General features: G+C 54.7%; 2 protein-coding genes and 1 long non-coding RNA gene across 9 annotated transcripts in view; 1 reads left to right on the top strand and 2 right to left on the bottom strand.

Moving 5' to 3' along the window:
• The first annotated feature begins 5519 nt into the window (after positions 1–5519).
• LOC123626703 lies at positions 5520–10935 on the top strand. 2 transcript variants are annotated; one of them, XR_006730976.1, is made up of 2 exons: positions 5520–6540; positions 10192–10935. It is a non-coding gene; the product is annotated as an uncharacterized LOC123626703 (long non-coding RNA). The 2 variants fall into 2 exon arrangements; XR_006730977.1 differs by having other exon boundaries at positions 10146–10935.
• LOC123626701 (testis development related protein) lies at positions 8125–13513 on the bottom strand. The gene is made up of 3 exons (XM_045535933.1): positions 13325–13513; positions 10238–10335; positions 8125–9281 (listed from the first exon to the last, which is right to left on the bottom strand). Exons 1-3 carry the CDS (start codon positions 13424–13426, stop codon positions 8936–8938), a joined length of 546 nt encoding a protein of 181 aa, XP_045391889.1. The 5' UTR covers positions 13427–13513; the 3' UTR covers positions 8125–8935.
• Positions 13514–17214: 3701 nt separating this feature from the next.
• Positions 17215–21537, bottom strand: part of ERICH1 (glutamate rich 1) — a 28327-nt gene continuing 24004 nt past the window's right edge. For 2 of the 6 annotated variants that reach the window (XR_006730841.1, XR_006730843.1), the window contains exons 6-8: positions 18349–18645; positions 17914–18016; positions 17215–17776 (exon numbers count right to left, since the gene is read on the bottom strand). Coding sequence is in view for 3 of the 6 variants with exons in the window: in XM_045535333.1 (XP_045391289.1) it covers positions 19967–20094 (128 nt within the window). In the remaining 3 variants the exon portion in view is untranslated. Of the gene's footprint in view, positions 17777–17913; positions 18017–18208; positions 20095–21537 lie in introns of those variants that run through there. The other 4 variants (XM_045535333.1, XM_045535334.1, XR_006730842.1 and 1 more) reach the window with 3 other exon arrangements.

The following is a 21537-nucleotide window of genomic DNA, read 5'->3' as shown; positions in this document are numbered from 1 at the left end:
CACGGAGCCGGGACGAGGCCTGCAGGATGGGGACAGTCATGCAGCTGGCACCAAGCCCCCAGCCAAGGGAGCCCCAGGCCTGACCTCGATGCCGGGTGAGGATGCGCCAGCCGAGCGACGGCTCTGGGGGGCGGGCAGGGTGGGGGGGTGCACCAGTGGAGGGCACAGGACAGCACAGCTCTGCTCAGCCCAGGCCCAGTCCCGGACCTGCCAGAGAGATGCTCATACCAACACGGGCACGTGGGGACACGCCACAGCCCATGTGGAATGACACCCTCCCCAGGGCCCAGTGGCCTCAAAACACGCTGGAGGAATCCAAACTCCAGCCATCAGGTGGGGGCTCACCCTGGGGAGTGCCAGGGTCACAGGTGGGGGCCCACCCTGGGGAGTGCCAGGGTCACAGGTGGGGGCCCACCCTGGGGAGTGCCCGGGTCCCAGGCTGTCCTTCCAGGACCAGCCCCACAGCTCCCACCAGGGCTTGGGCTGCACCGAGCGGCGCATACACGGCCTCTCCCTCCCCAGACCCTGGCAGGACGTGGGCTCTGTTTGCAGTTTGCTGTTAGTGAGCGGAGTTGTCCCTGGGTTCTCTACATGAGGATTCTCTGCCCCTGGTGTGAACTAAAATACAACCTTAAGGCTCACACGCCACTGGCTGACTGAATGGACCTCTCGTGGCCAAAGGAATAGCCTAAAACTAAACTGCCTGCCAGGGGGAGGGAGGCCAGACATGCCTCATCACGCCCCCCTTCTTACGAACATCCTTTGTAGCCCATTAACAAGCCTAAGGGTATGCAAGACAGACCTGCAGGTCCTCAATTTACACGACAAATCTATGCCTGGTGGCTCATCTCTGATTAACAGCAGCTTAAAACATTGCAAGCCTCTAGACAAAGCTTCATGTAAAAACCAATTACAAGCCAAAGAATCTTCAAACCCACCTATACTTGTAAGCCCCCCCTCAAGATGGCCCACCTTTTCAGGCCAAATCAATGTATGATTCCCACGTATTGATTTATGACTTTACCTGTAACCCCTGTCTCCCTGAAATGTATAAAACCAAACTGTAACCCAGCCACAGCGAGTCCACCTGCTCAAGGCCTCTTGGGTGTGGCTCCGGGTGGTGGTCCTCAAATTTGGCTCAGAGTAAATCTCTTTAAAATTATTTTACATACAGAGTTTGGCTTTTTTTCCATTAACACTGGGACACTGTGCATTGTTCTTTGCAAACACCCCAGCGTCGAAGCCAACGACTAAGTGAAGGTGCCCCGTCTATCCTCCACCTCAGCCGGCCTCCGGCTCAACTCACTGTCCGATGTCGTTACACCTGCAGCACCTTCCAGTAAACTCGCTCCACCGACCTCGCCTTGACCATCCATAAAATGGGCACAGCAGTACCAGCCTCGCAGGAGGGAGCCACGTGGGGCGCAGGTGGATGTCATCGGTGCCTCCCTTGAGGACCAGCAGGACCTCGAGCTGCAGCCATCTGTTCTCTCACCAGGTGACGAGGACAGCGGGGCCTGGCCACACGCACACACAGCAGCAGCACCGCGGGTCCTGACTTCTCCAGAGCTTCCTTGCGAGGAACACAAACACCACAGCGTGTTTAAGCCATGTCATTTGTCATTCTGTTTAAATATCTAGTTATTCTTACATGGTTTTGCTCAACTTAAATAACAAGTGCTTAACGTTTTTGTTTGTTTTGCTTTGCTGACTTCTGTTTTTGTTTTTCAGCTGAGATGTTTTTGCAGGAATCTATCTGAATCCTCAAACAGAGCCGGCTGTTCCAGCTGGAGTTTCCACCCCAGGGAACTGAAATGGATTAATCTAATCAAAACGGTTTGAGTCCTGGGAGGAAGCAGACTGACTTTGTTTATCCCCCCCACTGCCCCAGCCCCTCGTTTTGCCGAGTCACTGCCTGAATCTAAACTAGGTCCGTTTTCTGGGAGGCCACGGCCCCCACCTGGGGCGGAGAGTGCGGGGACATTCGGGGTCCACGGGCTACAGCTGGGCCGGGGGAGACGCTCCAGACGCTGCGACAGCCGTATTTTTCCCAAGTCCCCACAGCGCATGAAGGTGACGGGCAGGCCCAGGAGACACCAGACTCATGAACTCGGCGTTTGAGTGAGGTTGGTGCCCCTTTCTAACCTGTTTACTTTTACATGTTCCGGAAAGATTAAAAAACATTGGTAAGTCACCTGTGACCCCTTCGTCTTCACACAAGTCAAGATGCACTTACCGCGCCGCCGCCGTCCTCGGCTCAGGAAGCCAAAGGGCCCCTCGGCTCCCGCGGGACCTGCGGTGTCCCCAGGGTGACGGTGGCCGCGTGGCAGCCGCTGTGCGCTGACCAGCTGCACCGGGCAATCTTGTATTTTTAAAACTACAGATTGTCAGGAAAATAAGGGGCTTTTATAATAAACGCATCGTTAAATCCCACGTTCTCAGGAGTCGGCACAGAAGTAAACGTACAACGTACTGACGATAAATAAGCCAAGGTTCAGGCTGCCGACGACAGGGAGATGAAACCCGAGTCCACGGTCCCCTGCCAGGCCGTGCGCGCCCCCCTGCCGGGGCTGCCCGGCTCCACTCCTGGTCCGGCTCCTTCCCTTGCGGCCGTGCTGGGGAAAGCGCGCGGAATCGCCCACGAACTTGCGACGTGAGCGGAAACCAGCCCACCCTCGCTGCCGTCCAGCCAATCCTACCGGGACCCGGACGCTGCTCAGGAGCTTTCGGCGAAGGGGCCTTTCGTGCCAAGTGACACCAAGTCGGGGCCGTAAGACGAACCGTGCGTCCCGCCAGGCCCCTCACATCGGCTTCCAGGCTTTCTTTGCCCAGGTGGGCGGAGACGCCCACGAGCCGAGCTCTCGTCAGCCCCGGCGGGGCGCGGAGCACGAGGCGGTGGCCGGGGGGCGGCGGACACTGCCCGGGACGACGGGCGCAGAGCGCGGAGCGAGGTCGGCAGGTGCCGCCGGCGCTTCCCCGGCCCTCGGCTCCCCGGTCAGCGCCGTCGGGAAAACACTTCACACAAGGCAGCGGCTGCTCACGGCGCCTCCCGCGGAGAGCGGGTCCTGCTCCGCCGCCGGGGTCGCCCCAGCGTCTGCTCCCAGCCGGCGCCGCGCGGCAGCCGCAGGCTGTTCCGGAAAGTAACGGCCGAAGCCGGGCCTGCCCTGACTCGGGGTCAAGGGGCAGGAACCGCGGAGGGCGAAGGACGCGCGCCGTCCCCGCTTGCGATGAACGCAGGGCACGTCGTGGGCGTGGCCGGTGCCGTGGGCGTGGTCGGCACATGTTAGCATAATGGGCGTGGTCAGCGTCATGGGCGTGGTCAGCGTCACGGGCGTGGCCGGCGCGATGGGCGTGACTGGCACATGTGGTCAGCGTCACGGGCGTGGTCAGCACCATGGGCGCGGTGGCCGTGATGGCCGTCGTGGGCGCGGTGGCCGGCGTGGTCAAGGCACGTGGTCCCGCTGGACGCCGGAAAGTCAGACCTGAAAACGCGCTGTCACTGCAAATGACCCTCGGATTAGCTCAGCGTTGGGGGCAGGGCTGGACTCGCGGCCCGTCGGGGACCGGGGCTGCGCGGCTCCTCTGCGGCAGGCCCAGGCGGGCCGGGCTGTCCTCCCCAGCCCGGGGGCTGAGCTCTCAGCAGAGGCCGTGACGGGCCACGTGGGGCGAGTCCGGCCGGGAGATGCCTGGCTGGGCCGAGGCGACAGACGCCAGCCGTCACCTGCTAGTTGCTGGACTCTGCTCTGGTGACCCCAGTGAACATCACGTCGTCCTGGAGCACGTTCTTGGCCACGCGTCCACGCAAGGCCCTCCGCGTGGCGCGCTCCCAGGACGGGGCGGCCCTGCCCTCTTGGAGCCTCAGTCTAGCAAGGAAGCAGATACTCGGCAGGAAGCACTGTTAGAACATACAGCCCTGGGGAAGAGGAAAACAGCTTGTTAGAAAACCATTTGCCTCCTCTGCAGGAGGAGCATTAAGTTGACCCCCAGGACAGGAGGAGCCGCCCACAGAGCCCAGGCCGCAGCCAGCAGCTCAGGTGCCCGGGGATGGCACACCCAGGACACTTCCCTCAGCCAAGCCCGCGGTGGGTGCAGGGCTGGCGGGAGGCGGGGCAGAGCCAGGCTGCCCACAGGCCAAGCCGCTAGAACGTGGCCGTGAACCCCTCCACGAAGACCTGTGGTCCTGTGTCCCCGGCAGTGCAGACATTCTTGTCACCTTAGGACAGACCAAGCAAGGGAACCTTGATTCCAAGGGCCACCCACACCAGCGAGAGCCGTTGGCTGTGGGTGTTTGGGACTAACTTTCGACGGGGAAAACCCGGAAGTGTCTGGTATCTACAGTGTCACCAGCAGCCTCCCAGCCTCACTGTCCTCTCTGCGGAGTCCTCTGAGAATAACCCACTTTATAAACAGAAATGCCCGGGGCTCGGCCTGCTGGGCGCCGTCTCTACTGTTTACTACGGAACAGCTCAAACCTATTCACACACTGGAAGGTCGTCTCAGTAGAAACTGGACACTTTTCAACTACTGACAAAGCGAGTTTGTGGCTGTCCTGCTATTAGCTGAAATGGGCCGTTTCACCCCGATTCTTCCTGTGCGGCAGGCTGTCGAGGCTCTCAGGTAACAGCACAGCTTTTCCTTAAAATAGGTGGGTCGAGGGCTGCACCTGCAGCTTCCCTGACAGCCCAGCCGTGCGGGGAGGTGTGGCCTGGGCAGCCCTGGAGGGTTTGAGGAGCCGGAACATGCCCCGTCACTCAAACCTGCTCTAACCTGACTTAGTGCTCATTGCCGGGGCTCAAATCCACGGTTATAAGCAACAGTTCTGGGATCACAGAATAGCGGCCGGGCGGAGACTCACTCACCACTGCAGCTCGACCTGCCCACGTGTGCTTCGCCGCAGGTCACACCGGCCAGAGACGCTTGTACGTGGAGCAACAGATCGTCCCCGAGGAATTATTCCAGGGCTGCCGTGTCCTCAGCAGCGCCGGGTTTCAGCCGCCAGCCGCGAGCCTGTTCAGAGTGTGCTGCTGCCTCCCGTCCGTAGGGCTAGAACTGTTTCTACCAAAAAGGAAGGAAACTGCAGCAGCCAGCACTCAGGTGGTCGTTCACCTGGAAACCACCTGTGGCTGCTGCGAGCGAGATGTTAAACAGCGATCTCAGGTTGGAAACCTGTCCTGGCCAGTTTCAAAGCTGACTGAACAGGCCGGGCGCGGTGGCTCACGCCTGTCACCCCAACACTCTGGGAGGCCAAGGCGGCACGATCGCTCGAGGTCAGGAGTTCGAGACCAGCCTGAGCAAGAGCGAGACCCTGTCTCTACTAAAAATAGAAACTATCTGGACAGCTAAAAATATATATAGAAAAAATTAGCCGGGCATGGTGGCGCATGCCTGTAGTCCCAGCTACTGGGGAGGCTGAGGCAGGAGGATCGCTTGAGCCCAGGAGTTTGAGGTTGCTGTGAGCTAGGCTGATGCCACGGCACTCTAGCCAGGGCAAAAGGACGAGATTGTGTCTCCAGAAAAAAAAATTAAAAAAAAAAAAACTGACTGAATAGCACTGGTCTTTGTTCAAACATCAATTGAATAATTACCACAAAAACCAGAAAATGAATAATTGGCTAAAAGCAATTTGGGGGAGAGAGGACAGGCACAGTTCCCCTCACCTACGATGACAGCCAGGTCCACGAGTGACCTGAGATAGGGTCCCAGGGTCGATGTGAGACAGAGAGAGGAAGGTGAGACGGGTCCCCAGGCCAGTGGGAAGGTGGTGGGAGGTCCGTGGGCACCCAACTCGCGGGTGAGGCCCTGAGGAGCAGCCGGAGCGGCAGTCCAGGGACCCAGCTCCACGCCTCCTCCCACGGCGTCTGCCCCCAGGAACCACACGACGCGGGGGCACCACGCCTGGCGTCCAGCTCCTGAGGGAAGTTAACATCCTCCCGGAACAGGCCACTCCTTTCCAGAAAGACTTGTTGCTAAGTGACGGTCCTCTTTGTAAAACAGAAACGCTACGGTAAGATGTCCTACACCAGCGTGTTCACGCCTCTCAGCTGGACACCGAGGGGCGGAGCGCACACAAGGACCCGACTCCTGAGACAAAGACAGAGGGACCAGAGCAGACAGGGTGGCCCCGCTGCCGCCCAGCCACTCACGGTGGTGCAGTGCGGCAGTGCAGTCCCCCAAAAGATACAGCTCGAAAACGTAGGATGAAATTGTTCATTTATTTATGAAAAAGTACATGTATTAACCGCATTTTAAAGTGAGGTTTAAAAGGTCAGGAAAGTGCTGTCAGCTCTAAGTGACTAAAGCCATTGTGAGCAGATGCCAGTAGTTGTGCAAACCGATAATGAAAGAGGTTAGAACAGTACTGTTATTCTCTTACAGATCTCCGGGTCAGGGAGGCAGCTTACCTGCTCTGAAGCCGACCCCTTTCCTGTTCGGAAACAACGAAACGCGGCAGGAAGAGCAGAGACCACGCTCAGCACACGGGGAAACCGCGGCTCACACAGCCCAGCCCCGCTGACTTGTGAAGACGGCAAATCGGCTTTGGTAAGTTCTTTCAGGAAAACACATTTTTCTCCCAAAGCACACCAATAAATATTTACATTAAAAACCACAAACATAGTTATTTTAATTCAATCAGATACAATGAAGAAAACACTGATTTTTATATTCGTCTTTGTAGGTAAGAAAAACTCGATTTACAGTGCATATTCTGATTCCAATCTGGCTTTGTCTTCACATTCTGAGAATAGCAGCACGAAGAGCTATTTTGCTAACTGTGCATCACAGTCACAGGACGGAGGTGAGTGGCAGGCACGTGGCATCCCGACAGGCCAGGACCACTGCACCCCCCACCCCTGAGCGTCCCAAACACGTGTCCACGTCCCTGCGCAGCAAGACGGCGCCAAGGACCAGCCTGGACTGACCCCTGCGGCCAAACTCGAGTAAGTCACGCGTGTGGTGCGTGTCTGTGCCGCCCACAGGCACTTCTCCAGGAGTCCACACACCCAGCTATTTACCTGAGGAAACTTAGGAATCTTCAATGTAGCTATTATGCTAAAATTATAGACTTTCCTCTGCATTGTGAAACAAAGAAAACCTCCACAGTATCAAGGTTCTAATACAAACTGGAATTACTGCTGAAAGCGTGTCCTCCTTTCAAGGCTATGAAGAAGAGACGGATGGGCCGGGCGCGGTGGCTCACGCCTGTAATCCTGCACTCTGGGAGGCCGAGGCAGGCAGATTGTTTGAGCTCAGGAGTTCGAGACCAGCCTGAGCAAGAGTGAGACCCCTGTCTCTACTAAAAATAGAAAGAAATTATATGGACAGCTAAAAATATATAGAAAAATTAGCCGGTCATGGTGGCGCATGCCTGTAGTCCCAGCTACTCAGGAGGCTGAGGCAGGAGGATCGCTTGAGCCCAGGAGTTTGAGGCTGCTGTGAGCGAGGCTGATGCCATGGCACTCTAGCCCGGGCAACAGAGTGAGACTCTGTCTCAACAACAAAAAAGAGACGGATGGACCAGACAGCAGACAGCTGCGAATGGCGGATGGATGTGGACGTGGATGACAGATGGACACACAGACGGGACACGGGTGGAGCAGGTAACCGTGTTCCCTCAGACACAGACGGGCTGCTGCCCCACGGCGTGCTCTGCCGCCAGACAGTCACCCCACAGGAGCGTCGAGTGGACCGTCCACGTGCACGGAACAGCACACAAGTGCACACGGAACAACTCGAGCACAGGGTTTTTGGGGCGTATGTATATGTTTTTAACATGACGGGAATGCACCACGTAACTGGAGGTTTTTGCACTGTTTTTAACCCAAACAAAGGAAAGGACATCTTTTCTTTCAAACCACTTTTACCTAAGGTAAGATACTCACACCGCCCGCTGATACAAGCCACTCTGCCAGGGGACTGGTGACTGGTGCCCCGACACCATGTGGGCTCACCCTGGCGAGGACGAGAGGCAGAGTAGACAGAAACAGCGAGAGCTGCTCTCACGTCAGTGGTTTCAGTTATCGTGGGGGAAACACAACTTCCTACGGATTTCACATCACTCACAGTAAGTGGTTTCTCACTTGAAAACCCAAGCACATGGGGACAACAGAAAAGAGGCACTTGGTATTTCATGGACGATTTTAACTCTATAATGAGCAAGGTAATGTTTTCCAAACAAGATTATCAAGTGACAAATTCATTCACACTTCGCTAATCCGTAAACAGAAAGAGTAAAGTTTTTAAAGAAAATAAATAAAGTTCAAGAGAAGTAAAAATAAAATCCCCCAAAAGAGCCACTGTTGCCATCCAGTGTGCACGCAAGAGGCTACTCCTCCCTCAGCAAGAGTCGAACATGCATCTTAAGATACTGACATTTTATGCTCAAATATAACCTTTGCCATTCCACTATTTGTTTAGATATTTTTAAATTTAATATAAAAAGTTTAATTTGCCAAGTTAAACAAAATTTAACATAACCTTTGGAAGAGTCATCTTACCTCCTAGACTGTAATTCTCTAGCAAAAGAAAAGAACTACACAACTGATACACCCTCGCGTGTTGTGACATGGATGGGACGTGACACATGAGATGGTCACATGTGCATCACCTGCAAGGGAAAGGCAGAGACTCTGAGACAGAGAACTACAGCTGAGGGTGGCGTGAAGATAGTTTTGTGCTGTCCCACAGGACAGCATCAGAAATCCACACCTAGTTTCTCCAGAATGTGCCCGTGGCGGGGGACGCTCCCAAGCAAGGGGACCAGGAATCACAGTGTGGGTGTGAGCTCACCAGTCAGCGAAGACAGGCGTGTGGGACACAGGCAAACAGTAGACGACCTCCCCTTCCCCGTGCGGGAAGGACTCAGCGGCTCAACCATACTAACAAGAAGCCGCAGCGCAGCAAACTCCCGGAAGTGCGCACGGCGGCTGCGGCCTCCTCACTCTGCCTCCTCCCGGCTGTCCGTGAGCCGCCCTCTGCTCTGCCGGCGGACGCTCACCAGCCTGCCAGCCGACCGGAGGCTCCAGCGGGAGCCGGCAGCGGCGTCGGCCAGGGCGGTGTACTTGGCAGAGCCCTTGGCACCCTCCTCCCAGCCCGGCCGAGACGAGCGGCCGCCCGAGGCGTCCTCCAAGTCAGCCGACACGTCTTCCAGAGCAAGCTTTGGAGGCTCCCAACCTTCAATCTCATCTGGTTTTTTGGACTGTACGTTCTGTTTTAAAACCAAATTGTCCCAAAATCCAGATTTCTTCTCTGTCTTCAATTCTTCTTTTAATCGTACGTTAGTTCTATAGGAGATGAAAGAGTGAAGTGTTGGTGAGCCCATGACCTTAGGCCCCAAGTTGTGTTGACTTTTCTTTCTAAAAAAAATTTTAAGGTGTTTGGAAATCCAACAAAAATCTATGTGTAAGGTTTCAAATATTAAGATAAATAAGGAAAAATTAGTCACTACATGTAAATGAAACACGTAAAAACCATAATTTAGGACACCCCTTGGCAATCCGTAACCAAAGAGCCGGTTCTCAGACAAGAGACACAAAAGTGTCGTCACAAAAGAGCTTGTCGGGGACTCACGAGGCAGGTGCTGACCGCCCGTCTGCGCAGAACACACACATGGAAATCCAGGGTCCGGGTTAAGAAATAAGAAGGGAAAACTATTCCATTTATCAAACAGGTTTTCAACAGGGTTATTCATATAGCAAGCTCGTCTCAGGAATTTAGTAGGTAATTTGCTCAATACGAGCCAAAGCCGAGCCCTGGGGGCCACAGAGAGGAACAGGCGGCCGAGGCGGAGGAGAGGGACGGGCAGAGGCTGCCGTCAGCGGCCTGCGCAGGAGCTCCAGGTCCTCTGAGAGCCGGGCCCGTCTGCACCGTCCCTACAGCTGGACACCGCGAAGGAAGGCCTGGGGTGGGGCAGGCACGGAAGTGCAGACAGCGGATGGGGCCCCGCGGTCCCCAAACAAAAGCAAATCCATCCCCGTAGGCTCCCCAAGCATCATCCTCTGATCCAGCGACTCTTCACGCCACAGAGCAAACAAGCCACTGGTAACACCATCAGGCAGCCGCTGAATTCATATTTTCAACTTTAAATGTGCTTTTTAAATTTTTCCGATATCAGTTTAAATCTATTTATTTTCTCAAATCTTTTACAGGTTACCTGCCGATCCTGACAGGCTTTCCCTTATTTCCTTACACTAGAAAGGAGGTCTCCGTCTCCACCCTTCCCTGCCGCAGCCCGACTCACCCTCTGGACTTGGGAGACTCGCGCCGCTCCAGGAGCCGCTGCTGGTCGTCCGTATTAAACAGAGGAGTCACTTCTTCCCACCCTCGGAAACTTGCTCCCTGAACCCAACAAAAGGTTAAGAGAAACGTCAGATTCGACACTGTGAATCCATAGATCTCAGTTTTCTACTCCAGTGACTGCAGAGCTAAAATGCAGAATAGCTGGCAGAGCCCCGGGTCCCCTGCTAAGTCTGCCCACACTCTGCTCCTGTGACCGCAGTGACCGCAGTGCTGCACGGTGCGGTCACAGCAGCTTATCGATGCTGCCGAGTGATCCAGTTTTAGCAGAAGACTAGTCGTAATCATATTTTACCTAAAATAGGTTGTGATAACACAATTAGATAAAGCTGCCCATAAAAGAACAAGGTGCCCTTAAGCTATGGGACTGACCCTAGAGAGGTTATTCTTATCAGAGGTCACGGGGGGGGGTCCCCCAAATCCTTCCCCGAATCTGCCATCTCTGCCCTTTCAGCGTTGTCCAGTCCACCTGCCACCTGCAAGCCCTAGCAGGGGGCCCTGGGATTCCATTTCTGACATCATCATGAAAGGAGAATTATTGGGATTTAGACCACTACCCAGTGTTTCCATTGAAGTTACTGGGAATAAGATGTGAGAAACAGTCTCTAGTTAATGAGCTTCAAACAGATGTCCCTGGGGAGGAATAACCTACAAGAGGAAAATGAGAGGGAAAAACCTTCTAGAAATGAATACCGAGTGTGCATGTCAAAAGGGTAAGTGGATGGTCTTAACCGTTTCCAGAAATGCAAGGTAAAGTTGCACTATCTGGGAGGGAAGGCAGGTGACACGTGGTTTACTGCAGAATAAACAAAGTTATGGGGTGAACATCAGACAGGGCTGGCCGCTTCCCACCCACCGGCCAGTGTCCCCAGACTGGGGACTGTGCACGGAAGAGACGTGTTGAAGCACAGTCTCCACATCCGTGTCCCCTGTGGCACCTGCCCCCGCCACGTGCGAGCAGCATCCAACGTCCCTTGTAGGGGTGGGTACAGGTCACTGTACCTTTGTCCAAACCCACAGAATGTGAAAAATCAAGAGTGGACCTCACTGTCAAGTATGGATTCTGGGTGATAATGTGCCAAGGTTGGTCCACAGATTGTAACAAATACACGGGGCGGGGAGGGGATGTTGACGGTGGGCAGGAGAAAGGGACATAGTGGGAACTCCGCACTTTCCCCGGAAATTTGCTGGGTACCTAAAACTGGATACCTAAAACATAAAGCCTATTAAAATAAAGTTTGTTTTTAAAGTACACACAGAAAGGGGATAGATGACAATTCTGTGAACAGAATACCAAAGAGCCTCAACAAATGCGTTGCCAACGACTGAGCCAGGCGGAAGATACGACACCTGGTGCCAATCTCCTGGTCTTCCCACTGTTCTGCATGTTAGAAATTTTTCAAAATAAAAACTTAAGAGAAAAACTGGGTTTTTAGGATTCATTAGGAGAAATGGGGACAGAACACAGGAAAGCTCAATCTACAATTTTCAAGAGTCCGTCCACAAACAACACTGCCCGTGTTTGACCAACAGTAGTCATTTCCAGCTCCTTCAGTTAACTCTGTAAGCACACATAAATTCCATCATGATAATTAAGGTAGTTTCTATTAAGAGTAACCATGAAATTTTGAGATTTAAAAAATAAAAGGTAGCTAAGCACTAATACTATCAGAAAGTAATTTCTCAAAGACAAGTTCAGATAGTAACCATATTTAAATGCTTAAGGAAATCAACTCCACTTTCTGTGATTTGGAAACTGCATTTAACTCCTGTAAGAAACGTCCATCAAGATGAACCAACTTCAGCACCTAAGAGATATTCTTTTTGCTCCAACTGGAGAAGAAACAATCTCTTAGAAGACAGAGAGAAGACACCAGTACCTTCTACACAGCTCTAACAGCAGGAGGAGAAAGTTGCCAAACATTTAACACAAAAATAAATTTTATGACCCTCGTTTACAAAAAAGCTGGATTTCTGACCTAAATTTCATTGCACATGAAAAGGAATATTGCGCTGGGACAAAGGGGCAGGGGTGGCATACGTAACGCAAACAGGATCCACCTGGGAGTCTTCCTAATTAAAAAATTCTGGGCATACCAAACATATCTCTACGCTTGTCGGCCGATGCCCTGCAGCTTTCTGTATAAAGGACTTCTGCCTTTTCCCCCAGAAAAATCACAGGTTTAAAGAAAAGGAAATACTGGTTAGGCAAACAAATATTTAGCCCACTTAACATTTTGCTGCGGTCGTCAGGAGCGCCTTCCCCCCGACAGGCCGTCGCAGGGCCGGGGATTCAGGCCTTCTCCGCGGCCGGGCAGCAGCTGGCGGGCGGCGCGCAGGCCCGAGCCCACCCCGCGGGGACGCCCTCGCCACCGGCCAGGACGCCGGGTGCCCCGTCTACCAACTGGGGGGTCGACAGCGGCCACGACGGCAGAGCCCCGACGAGCCTCGGGGCAAGTTCCGACTCTGCACTCCGGCTGCTCGCGGGCCGCGCCCCCGGCCCCTCCTGCGCGCCCCCAACCTGCTCGCCCCCGGCCCCCCCTGCGCGCCCCCAACCTGCTCGCGCCCCCCCTGCGCGCCCCCGGCCCCCCCTGCGCGCCCCCGGGCCCCCTGTGCGTCCCCGGGCCCTCCTGCGCGCCCCTGGCCCCTCCTGCGCGCCCCCAACCTGCTCGCACCCCCCCCTGCGCGCCCCCGGCCCCACCTGTGCGCCCCCGGGCCCCCTGTGCGTCCCCGGCGCCCCCTGCGCGTCCCCGGCGCCCCCTGCGCGTCCCCGGCCCCCCCTGCGCGCCCCTGGCCCCTCCTGCGCGCCCCCAACCTGCTCGCCCCCCGGCCCCACCTGTGCGCCCCCGGCCCCCTGTGCGTCCCCGGCGCCCCCTGCGCGTCCCCGGCCCCTCCTGCGCGCCCCTGGCCCCTCCTGCGCGCCCCCAACCTGCTCGCAACCCCCCTGCGCGCCCCCGGCCCCACCTGTGCGCCCCCGGGCCCCCTGCGCGCCCCCACCTACTCGCGCCCCCAACCTACTCGCGCCCCTCACCTGCGCCGGCGCGGGGACGCTGGGCGGCGGCTCCCCCCGCAGGCCGTCCTCCTCCTCCGGGGGCTCGTCCAGGAGCACCCGGCCCCGGCTCAGCTTCCACATGCTCCGCGTCCCTCCCCGCCGCCGGGCGCTCGGCCTGCGGCTCCTGCGGGACACGGGCCCGTGGGCCGGGCGGGACCGTGCGGCGGGCGGGGCGCCCCTCCCGGGCCAGGCGGGTCCCTGCAACGCCAGCCCCTCCCCAGGCCCCTTCGGGCCCGCCCCCGACCGGGCCCGCCCCGCCCCCCAGGCCCCTCCCCAGGCCCCCATCAGGCCCGCCCCTCCCCCCAGGCCCCTCCAGGCCCCCCAGGCCGGCACAGCCCCCACCAGGCCTGCCCACCCCCCGTCCCCTCCTCCCGGCGTGGTCCCCGCCCCTCCCGGGCCCTGCTGGACCCCGGCCTCGCCCAGGCCTCCGGGTCTCCGGGTCCCCTCACGTCGCCCCCGACTCACCCGCTCGGCTGCCCCCTCCCCGGGACGCCCCTCCCCCGCGCTCCCTCCCGGGCCAGTGGGCGTGGCTAGTCCGCCCGGGTCACCGAGGCAACGGCCGATCGGCCAGTGCGCATGCCCGCCCTCGCTGCCCGGCGCGGAGGGGCAGACCGGGGGGACTGGGGGCGGGGCGAGGAAGGCAGGGACGAGGGGCCCCCCGGGGTGCGAACTCCAGGGCGCGGGGACCGGGCTGCCGCGCTGGGGCTGCCGGGGGCTCCGCCCGGACAGCGGAGCTGTGTCCGAACCGGCAGAGGACCGGGAGGGAAGCTGTGGTTATCGGAGGAGGAGTCTGAGGTCCCGAGAGGCCCTCGGCCGGCAGGTGCGCGGGGCTGCAGTTCCCAGCCAGGAGCCCGCGCACCCGCTCTGCGCCCGGGGGTGAGGGTGTTTTTCAGGACGGTCACGAACTTGGAGTAACAGGAGCAGAAGGGGCGCCCCACACACCGCGGGGGACGCACTGTTTCCTATTGCGGAGAGGAGCAGGCGGCGACGTGACCGAGGACGGAGCCCCAAACCTGTAGCGACCCGCGGGGCGGGGACGGCAGACGCCGGCGGCCGTTTGCTGGCATCCGTCGGAGTTTCGGGGCGCGCGCCCTCCTGCCCCGCAGTTCCCTTCCGCAGAGGAGCTGCACGCTTCGTGTTGCTTGTAGTTTCACACCAAATACATGTTTATGCATTGGTTGAGTGATTTAAAAACACATTTTAAAAAAGAATCCAGAACTGTAGGCTTCTGCAAGAACTTTCTAAGCATTATAACTTTGCAACTCTAAAAAAAAAAATGAAAGGTATCTTTTGGGTTTCTAGGAGTAATTTAGCCACAAAGGTTTTTAAAGGAAAAGGACCTCTGACTCCTTTCTGGGAGCCGCGGGGGGGTGGGGGGGAGACGGTGACTTTGCCCGAGGATTCCGGAGGGACCTCAGGGCACAGGGCACGCGGAGAGGGTTATGGTTAGCCTGTATTAAATATCAACCAAGAGTATGGCGACAACGCCACCGGTCCCCGCGTGTGTTCCCAGTATGTCACAGAATGGGGAGACAAGCAGCCTACTAAAGACCCCCCCAGTACAAGCTAAGTTTAAGAACTCCTGCATGGGAGTATTTAAGAATGTTAAACATGTATGTGTTAATACACCCTTTTCAGACGAGGTCTAACAGGCCTGGCCTCCCGGGCTGGGACCCTTGGGGACTGCAGAAGGCGAGATGCCCGGGGTGCACTGCAAACACATACGGCAATTGTGCTCTCCGGCTGTCAAAATAAACACTGCCAGCACAAACACTGACAAAAGTCAAAAACCACAAAACAGAGGTCACAAAACAAAGCCAGGATCTAAACACAGCCCACTCAAAGACACTACAAACCGACCCAGAACACTTGGACCAATAACACAGGCCCCCTCTGCTAATGCAAGACGCTCACCCCAGGTCACCCACTCTTCTGTACTTTCAAAATTGTCCTTGTAAGTTAGTTAAAATATAAACCCCTGCAAACCCAGGACAGCCCAGGAGGAGGCCAGGCTTGCTAAGTCAAAGGGCAAACTTCTAGAATGTTTTAAGCAACATTCAGCTCTCTTTTGTAGAGGAGCACAGTGGGTTAGGGTATCGGCCAGCCACCTAAACGCCTGATGCAGACAGGAGGGCAGGGAGGTGGCAGGAGAGAGAAGCAGGTGAATGGCTGTTGAGCTGCAGCATTGCTGGAATTCTGAGAACGTCCCTGAGTTCTAGGAACGTGACTCAGTTCACAAATTCACTCATTTACTTGTCTAAGCATTATAGAATTAAGTCATGCTATTGTTAACATGCATGAGAGGCACACTTTACACAATCTGGTGTCAGGTACAAATTCACTTTTGGATCTGGGAAGTCGTGGTTAAAGAACCTTTCGCTTACTGAGCCCTCAGTTGGAAGAAGCTATTAATATTAGACTGAATTGCCCTTATTGGCTAATTTGGCCTCTGGAAATTCACTGGTGCAGAAACTGTGATGTTTTACTTAATAAAGCTCAAGTGTGTCATCCCTCTCTGAATTCAAAATGCGTAAGGATCATCTTAGTGAGATTTTAACCCGGCAAATTTAATTTTAAATGAGAGTGGGGCTTTGGGAATCATATAGAACTTTCTAGCAAACAAAGCTGTTTGAAACTAGTCAGTTCCTCATTCCTGGATGTGATCAGGAAGAGGCTAGATCTGAAGAGAGCTGCACCTTCAGTCATCTCTCAACTTGGTTTTTTTAACTGATACATTATATTTGTACATATTTCTGGGACACATGTGATATTTTGTTACACGCATAGAATATGTAATGATCAAGTCAGTGTCACCTCCAATATTTATCATTTTTGTGTTTTGAGAACATTTCAAGTCCTCTCTTTTAGCTATTTTGAAATACACACTACACTGTTGTTGACTATAGTCACCCTACTCTGTTATCAAACATTAGAATTTCTCCTGTGTGTTTGTACCCATTAACCCACCGCCCCTCACCACGCCCCACCCTCATGCCTTCCCAGCCTCTGGTCCCTCCATGAGATCAACATTTTTAGCTCCCACGTGAGAACAGGCAGTATTTGCTTTTCTGTGGTTGGTTTATTTCACTTAACATAATGACCTCCAGTTCCATCCATGTTGCTGAAAATGACAGGATTTCATTTTTTTTTATGGCCAAACAGTATTTCAAGGTGTATATACACCACATTTTTGCCCATTTGTCTGTTGACAGACACTTAGGTTGATTCCATATCTTTGCTATTGTGAATAGTGGTACAATAAACATGGGCGTGCAGGTATCCTTTTGATATACTGATTTTCTTTTGGTTTGGATAAATTCCCAGTAGTGGGATTGCTGTACCCTAGGGTAGTTCTATTTTGAGTTTTCGAGAGCTCTCCATACTGTTTTCCACAATGGCTGTGCTAATTTACATTGCCAAGGCCGGGCGAGGTGGCTCAGGCCTGTAATCCTAGCACTTGGGAAGCCCAGGCAGGCTGATCGTTTGAGCTCAGGAGTTCGAGACCAACCTGAACAAGAGCGAGACCCCGTCTCTACTAAAAAAAAACAGAAAGAAATGATCTGGACAGCTAAAAATATATATAGAAAAAAATTAGCCGGGCATGGTGGCACATGCCTGTAGTCCCAGCTACTCGGGAGGCTGAGGCAGGAGGATCGCTTGAGCCCAGGAGTTTGAGGTTGCTGTGAGCTAGGCTGACGCCACAGCACTCTAGCCCGGACAACAGAACGAGACTCTGTCTCAAAAAAAAAAAAAAAAAATGGGGCCAGGCATGGTGGCATGCACCTGTAGTCCCAGCTACTCGGGACGGAGGCAGGAGGGTAACGTGAGCCCAGGAGTTCCAGGCTGCAGTGAGCTGTGATGAGGCCACTGTACTGCAGCCTGGGCAGCAGAGCAAGACCTTGTCCCTAAAAAATATAAATAAATAAATAATAACAATAATTTGGTTTATTTGATATGTTGAATTTCATGAAAAGTCACTGTCAAATAAGAAGGAATGTTTAACCATCCTAGGTTTCTTTTGTATAAGTAAATGTTATTATTATAACTATTTCAGAAGTTGTATGAAGTTACAGACATTTGTTACTACCCTCACTACCCAAGTATGTCCAGAAAAGCGATTTGTGCCAATTCTCTGACTCAGCCCACCTGTGACTGTAAGATGGTTAACATTACTCTGGTTTTGCAGATTAGGAAACTGAGCCTCAAAGGTGCAGGGAGTTTGCTCAGGTGTTCAGGTGAGCCTGGCGCCGCTGGGCAGGCCTCACCTCTCATGCCTGGCGCTGGGATCCTGCGTGGGGACGCTGCCATTCCAAGAGCACCGACGTGCCGTGAAGGGCTTCTGTACCAGTGGGAACTGCCCCCACGACGGACGCAGACAACGTCCACGGAGCCGTGTGCAGGGCCGTCCCGGCAGCAGCGCCCACAGCGTCCCTGCACAGACGGAGGGGAGCGCATGAGGCCCACACGTGAGGAGCCAGAGGTGACCACGGCCCACGTGGTGAACACACCAATGCCACCGACTCGCACATCCGAATAAGGCTGAGATGGTGACTTTTACGTGTACTTACCGCAACAAACTGTTACTTTCATGGACAGAGACAACGTCCTCCTAAAACGCTGCACCGACTGATGCTTCTAAACTCAGTAATACTAAAAACCAGGGCTGCTTCCCTGACAGAGAGGAAAGACGAAACAGGAAAAACAGGTTATTGATGTTATTCTCAAACTAGTGAAAAGGAAAAAAAGAAGTTCTGCTATTAAATACAATCAAACTACTTAAACTGGAACAAGTTTGTACTCACAAAACATTCTTAAAACAGAGACTTTCAGACACAAGGTAATTTAAAACTTTATAAAAATACATAAGAGCTTCAAACTATATAGTTTATTTAACTTAATAGAATATCCATTTTTGATTCTTGTAAAAGTTAGAAAAAAGAATCAAGTTTTACATAGCAATTTAAGACATGTAATTGCAAATAAGTGAAAAGTTTGATTTTTACCCCAATTTCTCATCTAAAGCCTCAGACGACGTCTCACACATCGTGTACAAGCACACGACTAAACAATATGGCAGAATCACCTTCAAAGTTCGCAGGATTTGGGTCACAGAAAATATTGAGAATTTAATCTTTTTTGTCCATAAGGATCAACTCTCAGCCCATTTCATACAGTCTCTCACATTCTCTTGTTAAATATTATTCTTCTTAAAGAAATAGTCTGATTTTATTCACTGTTTTTCGCAGGAAAGATATTTGTGATCCAGTAATTAAAGAAAGCTGAGATTACTCTGGCATGATCTGGAAAACAAAAAACAAAAACAAAACAAACAAAACACAAAGTAAAACAAAGACAAAAGGAAAATCATAAATTATTTTGTAGATAATTAGCCTTTGGGCGCAAAGTAAACCCTGAAATGATCTCATAAAATGGAACTTTGGTGTGAAATGACGTTGATGGTGGAGAACGGCACGCGTGGGCCACGCGGGTGACAAACATGGAGCGCGGTGCACCTGGGCGGGTGCGTCCCACCAGGTAGGAGCCCAGAGGCTCGTGGTGCCAGCGGACCTGAGTGTCACAGGCTTCAGGTCTGATCTGAAGAAAACCACATACCCAATGAGATCCGAAGGACACAGACGTTGTGTCCATGGTAAGTGATGGAAAAGGGAGCCCGAGCAGGACGCCAAGCGCGTGTCCAGGGGCGCCTGTCGCGGCACCACCGCTAACCTCTGCGGCGGCCTGGCAGGATCATGGCCGTGAGCACACTCCTCACACGTGGCTTTGCCCGTGTCAGGGCTCCGCTCCAACGCCACCCCCGGCACCAGCCGCCCCTGGCGCTCACCGCAGAGAGCAGGCACCGAGCCCCGGAGGGAGCAGCATGTAGATGCTGCGACCACGGCCGGCCGGGCCGGGACCCCTGGGCATCGGAGCTGCTGCCCAGGCTGCACGCAGAGGTCGGGATGCTGCCAGAGAGGGGCCTAGCCCCCCATAAACTCATGTCCATGATTCTCCCAGGCAGGCGTGACCCCACCCACAGCAAGTAGCTCAACAGTCAGGACAACAACTTAACCCCACACCGAGGACGAAACGTGGGATCCCCACACACCTCAGTGCCTGGGGATTGATAAAAATTCAGTGAACGGGAGCTGACACGGATGGTAACGTGCACAGGACAAAAGGGGACACGTAGCTGTGAGGCCAGGCAGGTTCACGGTGCAAGGCCATGTCCTAAGGCTGCAGGAGCACCTCTGTGCAAGCCGTCCTCGTCCTCCCCGAGTGGAGCATCCACCACCCAGGAGAGGTGACCGCTGAGCCAGGGAGGAGACACAACAGGTAGGAGCCGCTCTCTACCTGCTGTGAGATGCCCACACAGATCCCACAGAGATGAGGGGAACAGCTGCTCATTAAACTTTGAAAGAGAAAACTTGATTTCACAAAGTTACACAGGCCAAATCTGCATCAGGCAAATACAGTATTTGAAAACAAAGCTTCACTGTTCATACAATTTTATTTCACAAAATTTTATTTCTCCTTGACATAGAAGAACTTTAAGTGCACGACCTACATGCACTCGGAGGGAATCCGCTCTTACAGAACACGGGTTCGTGAGCTTTAGATCTATCAACTGCTCACAGTAAGTGTCCCTGCGGACAACGCTTGTGCGGTGACGTCGATGTCGGGGATCCTGCTACGTCCCCAGCAGCTGTCGGGATCCGCCTGATGCGTCTCAGACACTGCACAGGAACAGGCTCCAGTGCCGCAAACAGACGAAAAATTTTAATAATTTAAAATCCAAAATTTCAAATGGCTTACTTTCATCTCTCACAAAAATCTCGTACTAGTTTGACTTGACAAAATTGGCTTTCTGCAGTTTGGGAGAAGACTTTGTCATGGGAATCTAGGTTTGCTAAATTCTTACTGTAACAGGCCGACGACCACCCAAAACCTGGGGCTGCACCCCGAGGTCTCTGCGGCCACACCCACCCTTCTCCAGGCACTTGCCTCATTCTGAGAGGACAACTCGCCCACTGCCTCCGTCCGGCCCCTCCTGACCTCTCTGCCGCCTGTGCCCCAGCCCAGGTGGCTCTGCCCAGGTGCCCGCCGGCCACCTCGAGCCTCACCTGCCTGACTGCCCAGCGCCTGGCTAAGCCCAGCCCAGCCTTAGCTCTGGGGGCCTCACCCCAAACCCCCTTCTGACTGTCCCTTCCCTGCTTGGCAACTTGGTTCTCCCCGTGGCTCCCACGTCCCACCTGGCAATCAGCAAACCCTACAGCTGTCCCCCCGTGCTCCCTGGGGACCTTGGCCACCCCTGCAGCTGCAGGCCACTGGAACAGGGTCAGCACAGCAGCCCAGAGCAGCCTCCCACTTCTCCCTGCACAGAAGCCTGCGCCCACCGGGGCCCCACTGCTGCCCCACCGCTGCCGCTCCAGGCCAGCTCCCCGGGCTCCAGCCTCCCCGGCTCTTCCTGTCCCCTCGGCAGCAAGAACACCCCTCATTCCGTGCTGCCCCTGGAGCCCCATCTCTGCGAGATCCTCACACATTTCACACCTTCCTGCTGCATGTCTGGCTCCTAGGTCAGGGCGTAAGCACCAGGGCAGAGTCCCCACCTGCCTCTCCCCTGAGCAGTGCACCTGTGGGGCAGGTCCCCACGGCCCGGCCCTGCGGCTGCCTGCTCATGGCACTGTGGCTACACGGGAACTGCTCTGTGGTCATGGAACTCGAGCGGCCGTCAGCCTCTACAGTGTGCCTCTCTGGGCTGCCCAGCAGCCGAGGTTCCGAGAGTGGAAACCGCACATGCCTCACACTGTTTGGCCCGGCACCCACGCTGGCTCAGGCGTGCAGGTGACGTGGCCTCAGGGAAAGCCTGGCTTTCCAGTCTGCAGGTCTCACCGTGACCCGCAGCCCTGCACATGGCATGGGAGGACGTGAGCACACTGGCCCGGCCCCGGCACTCTGCGCAGACGGCAGCCGGCAAGGCTGAGGGTGCAACAGCCGGAAAGTCACCGTCCTGGCTCAGGGCTCTTTCCAGCCGCAGGGCTTCAGTGAGGTCCCAGACAACGGGGACAGAAGAAACGTGCCTCCCACCAACCCAGCGGGAGGAGGAGAGATGAGTTCTTCCACTTCTATTTAAACTTGGGAGAATTTGGCTCTAAGAGTTGGTAGCTCACAAGTCTGGAAAATTAGATTGCACA

This window comes from Lemur catta, chromosome 22 (genome assembly GCF_020740605.2).
Source record: "Lemur catta isolate mLemCat1 chromosome 22, mLemCat1.pri, whole genome shotgun sequence".
NCBI classification, from domain to species: Eukaryota; Metazoa; Chordata; class Mammalia; order Primates; family Lemuridae; genus Lemur; species Lemur catta.
This window is presented reverse-complemented; position numbering and strand designations above follow the sequence as displayed.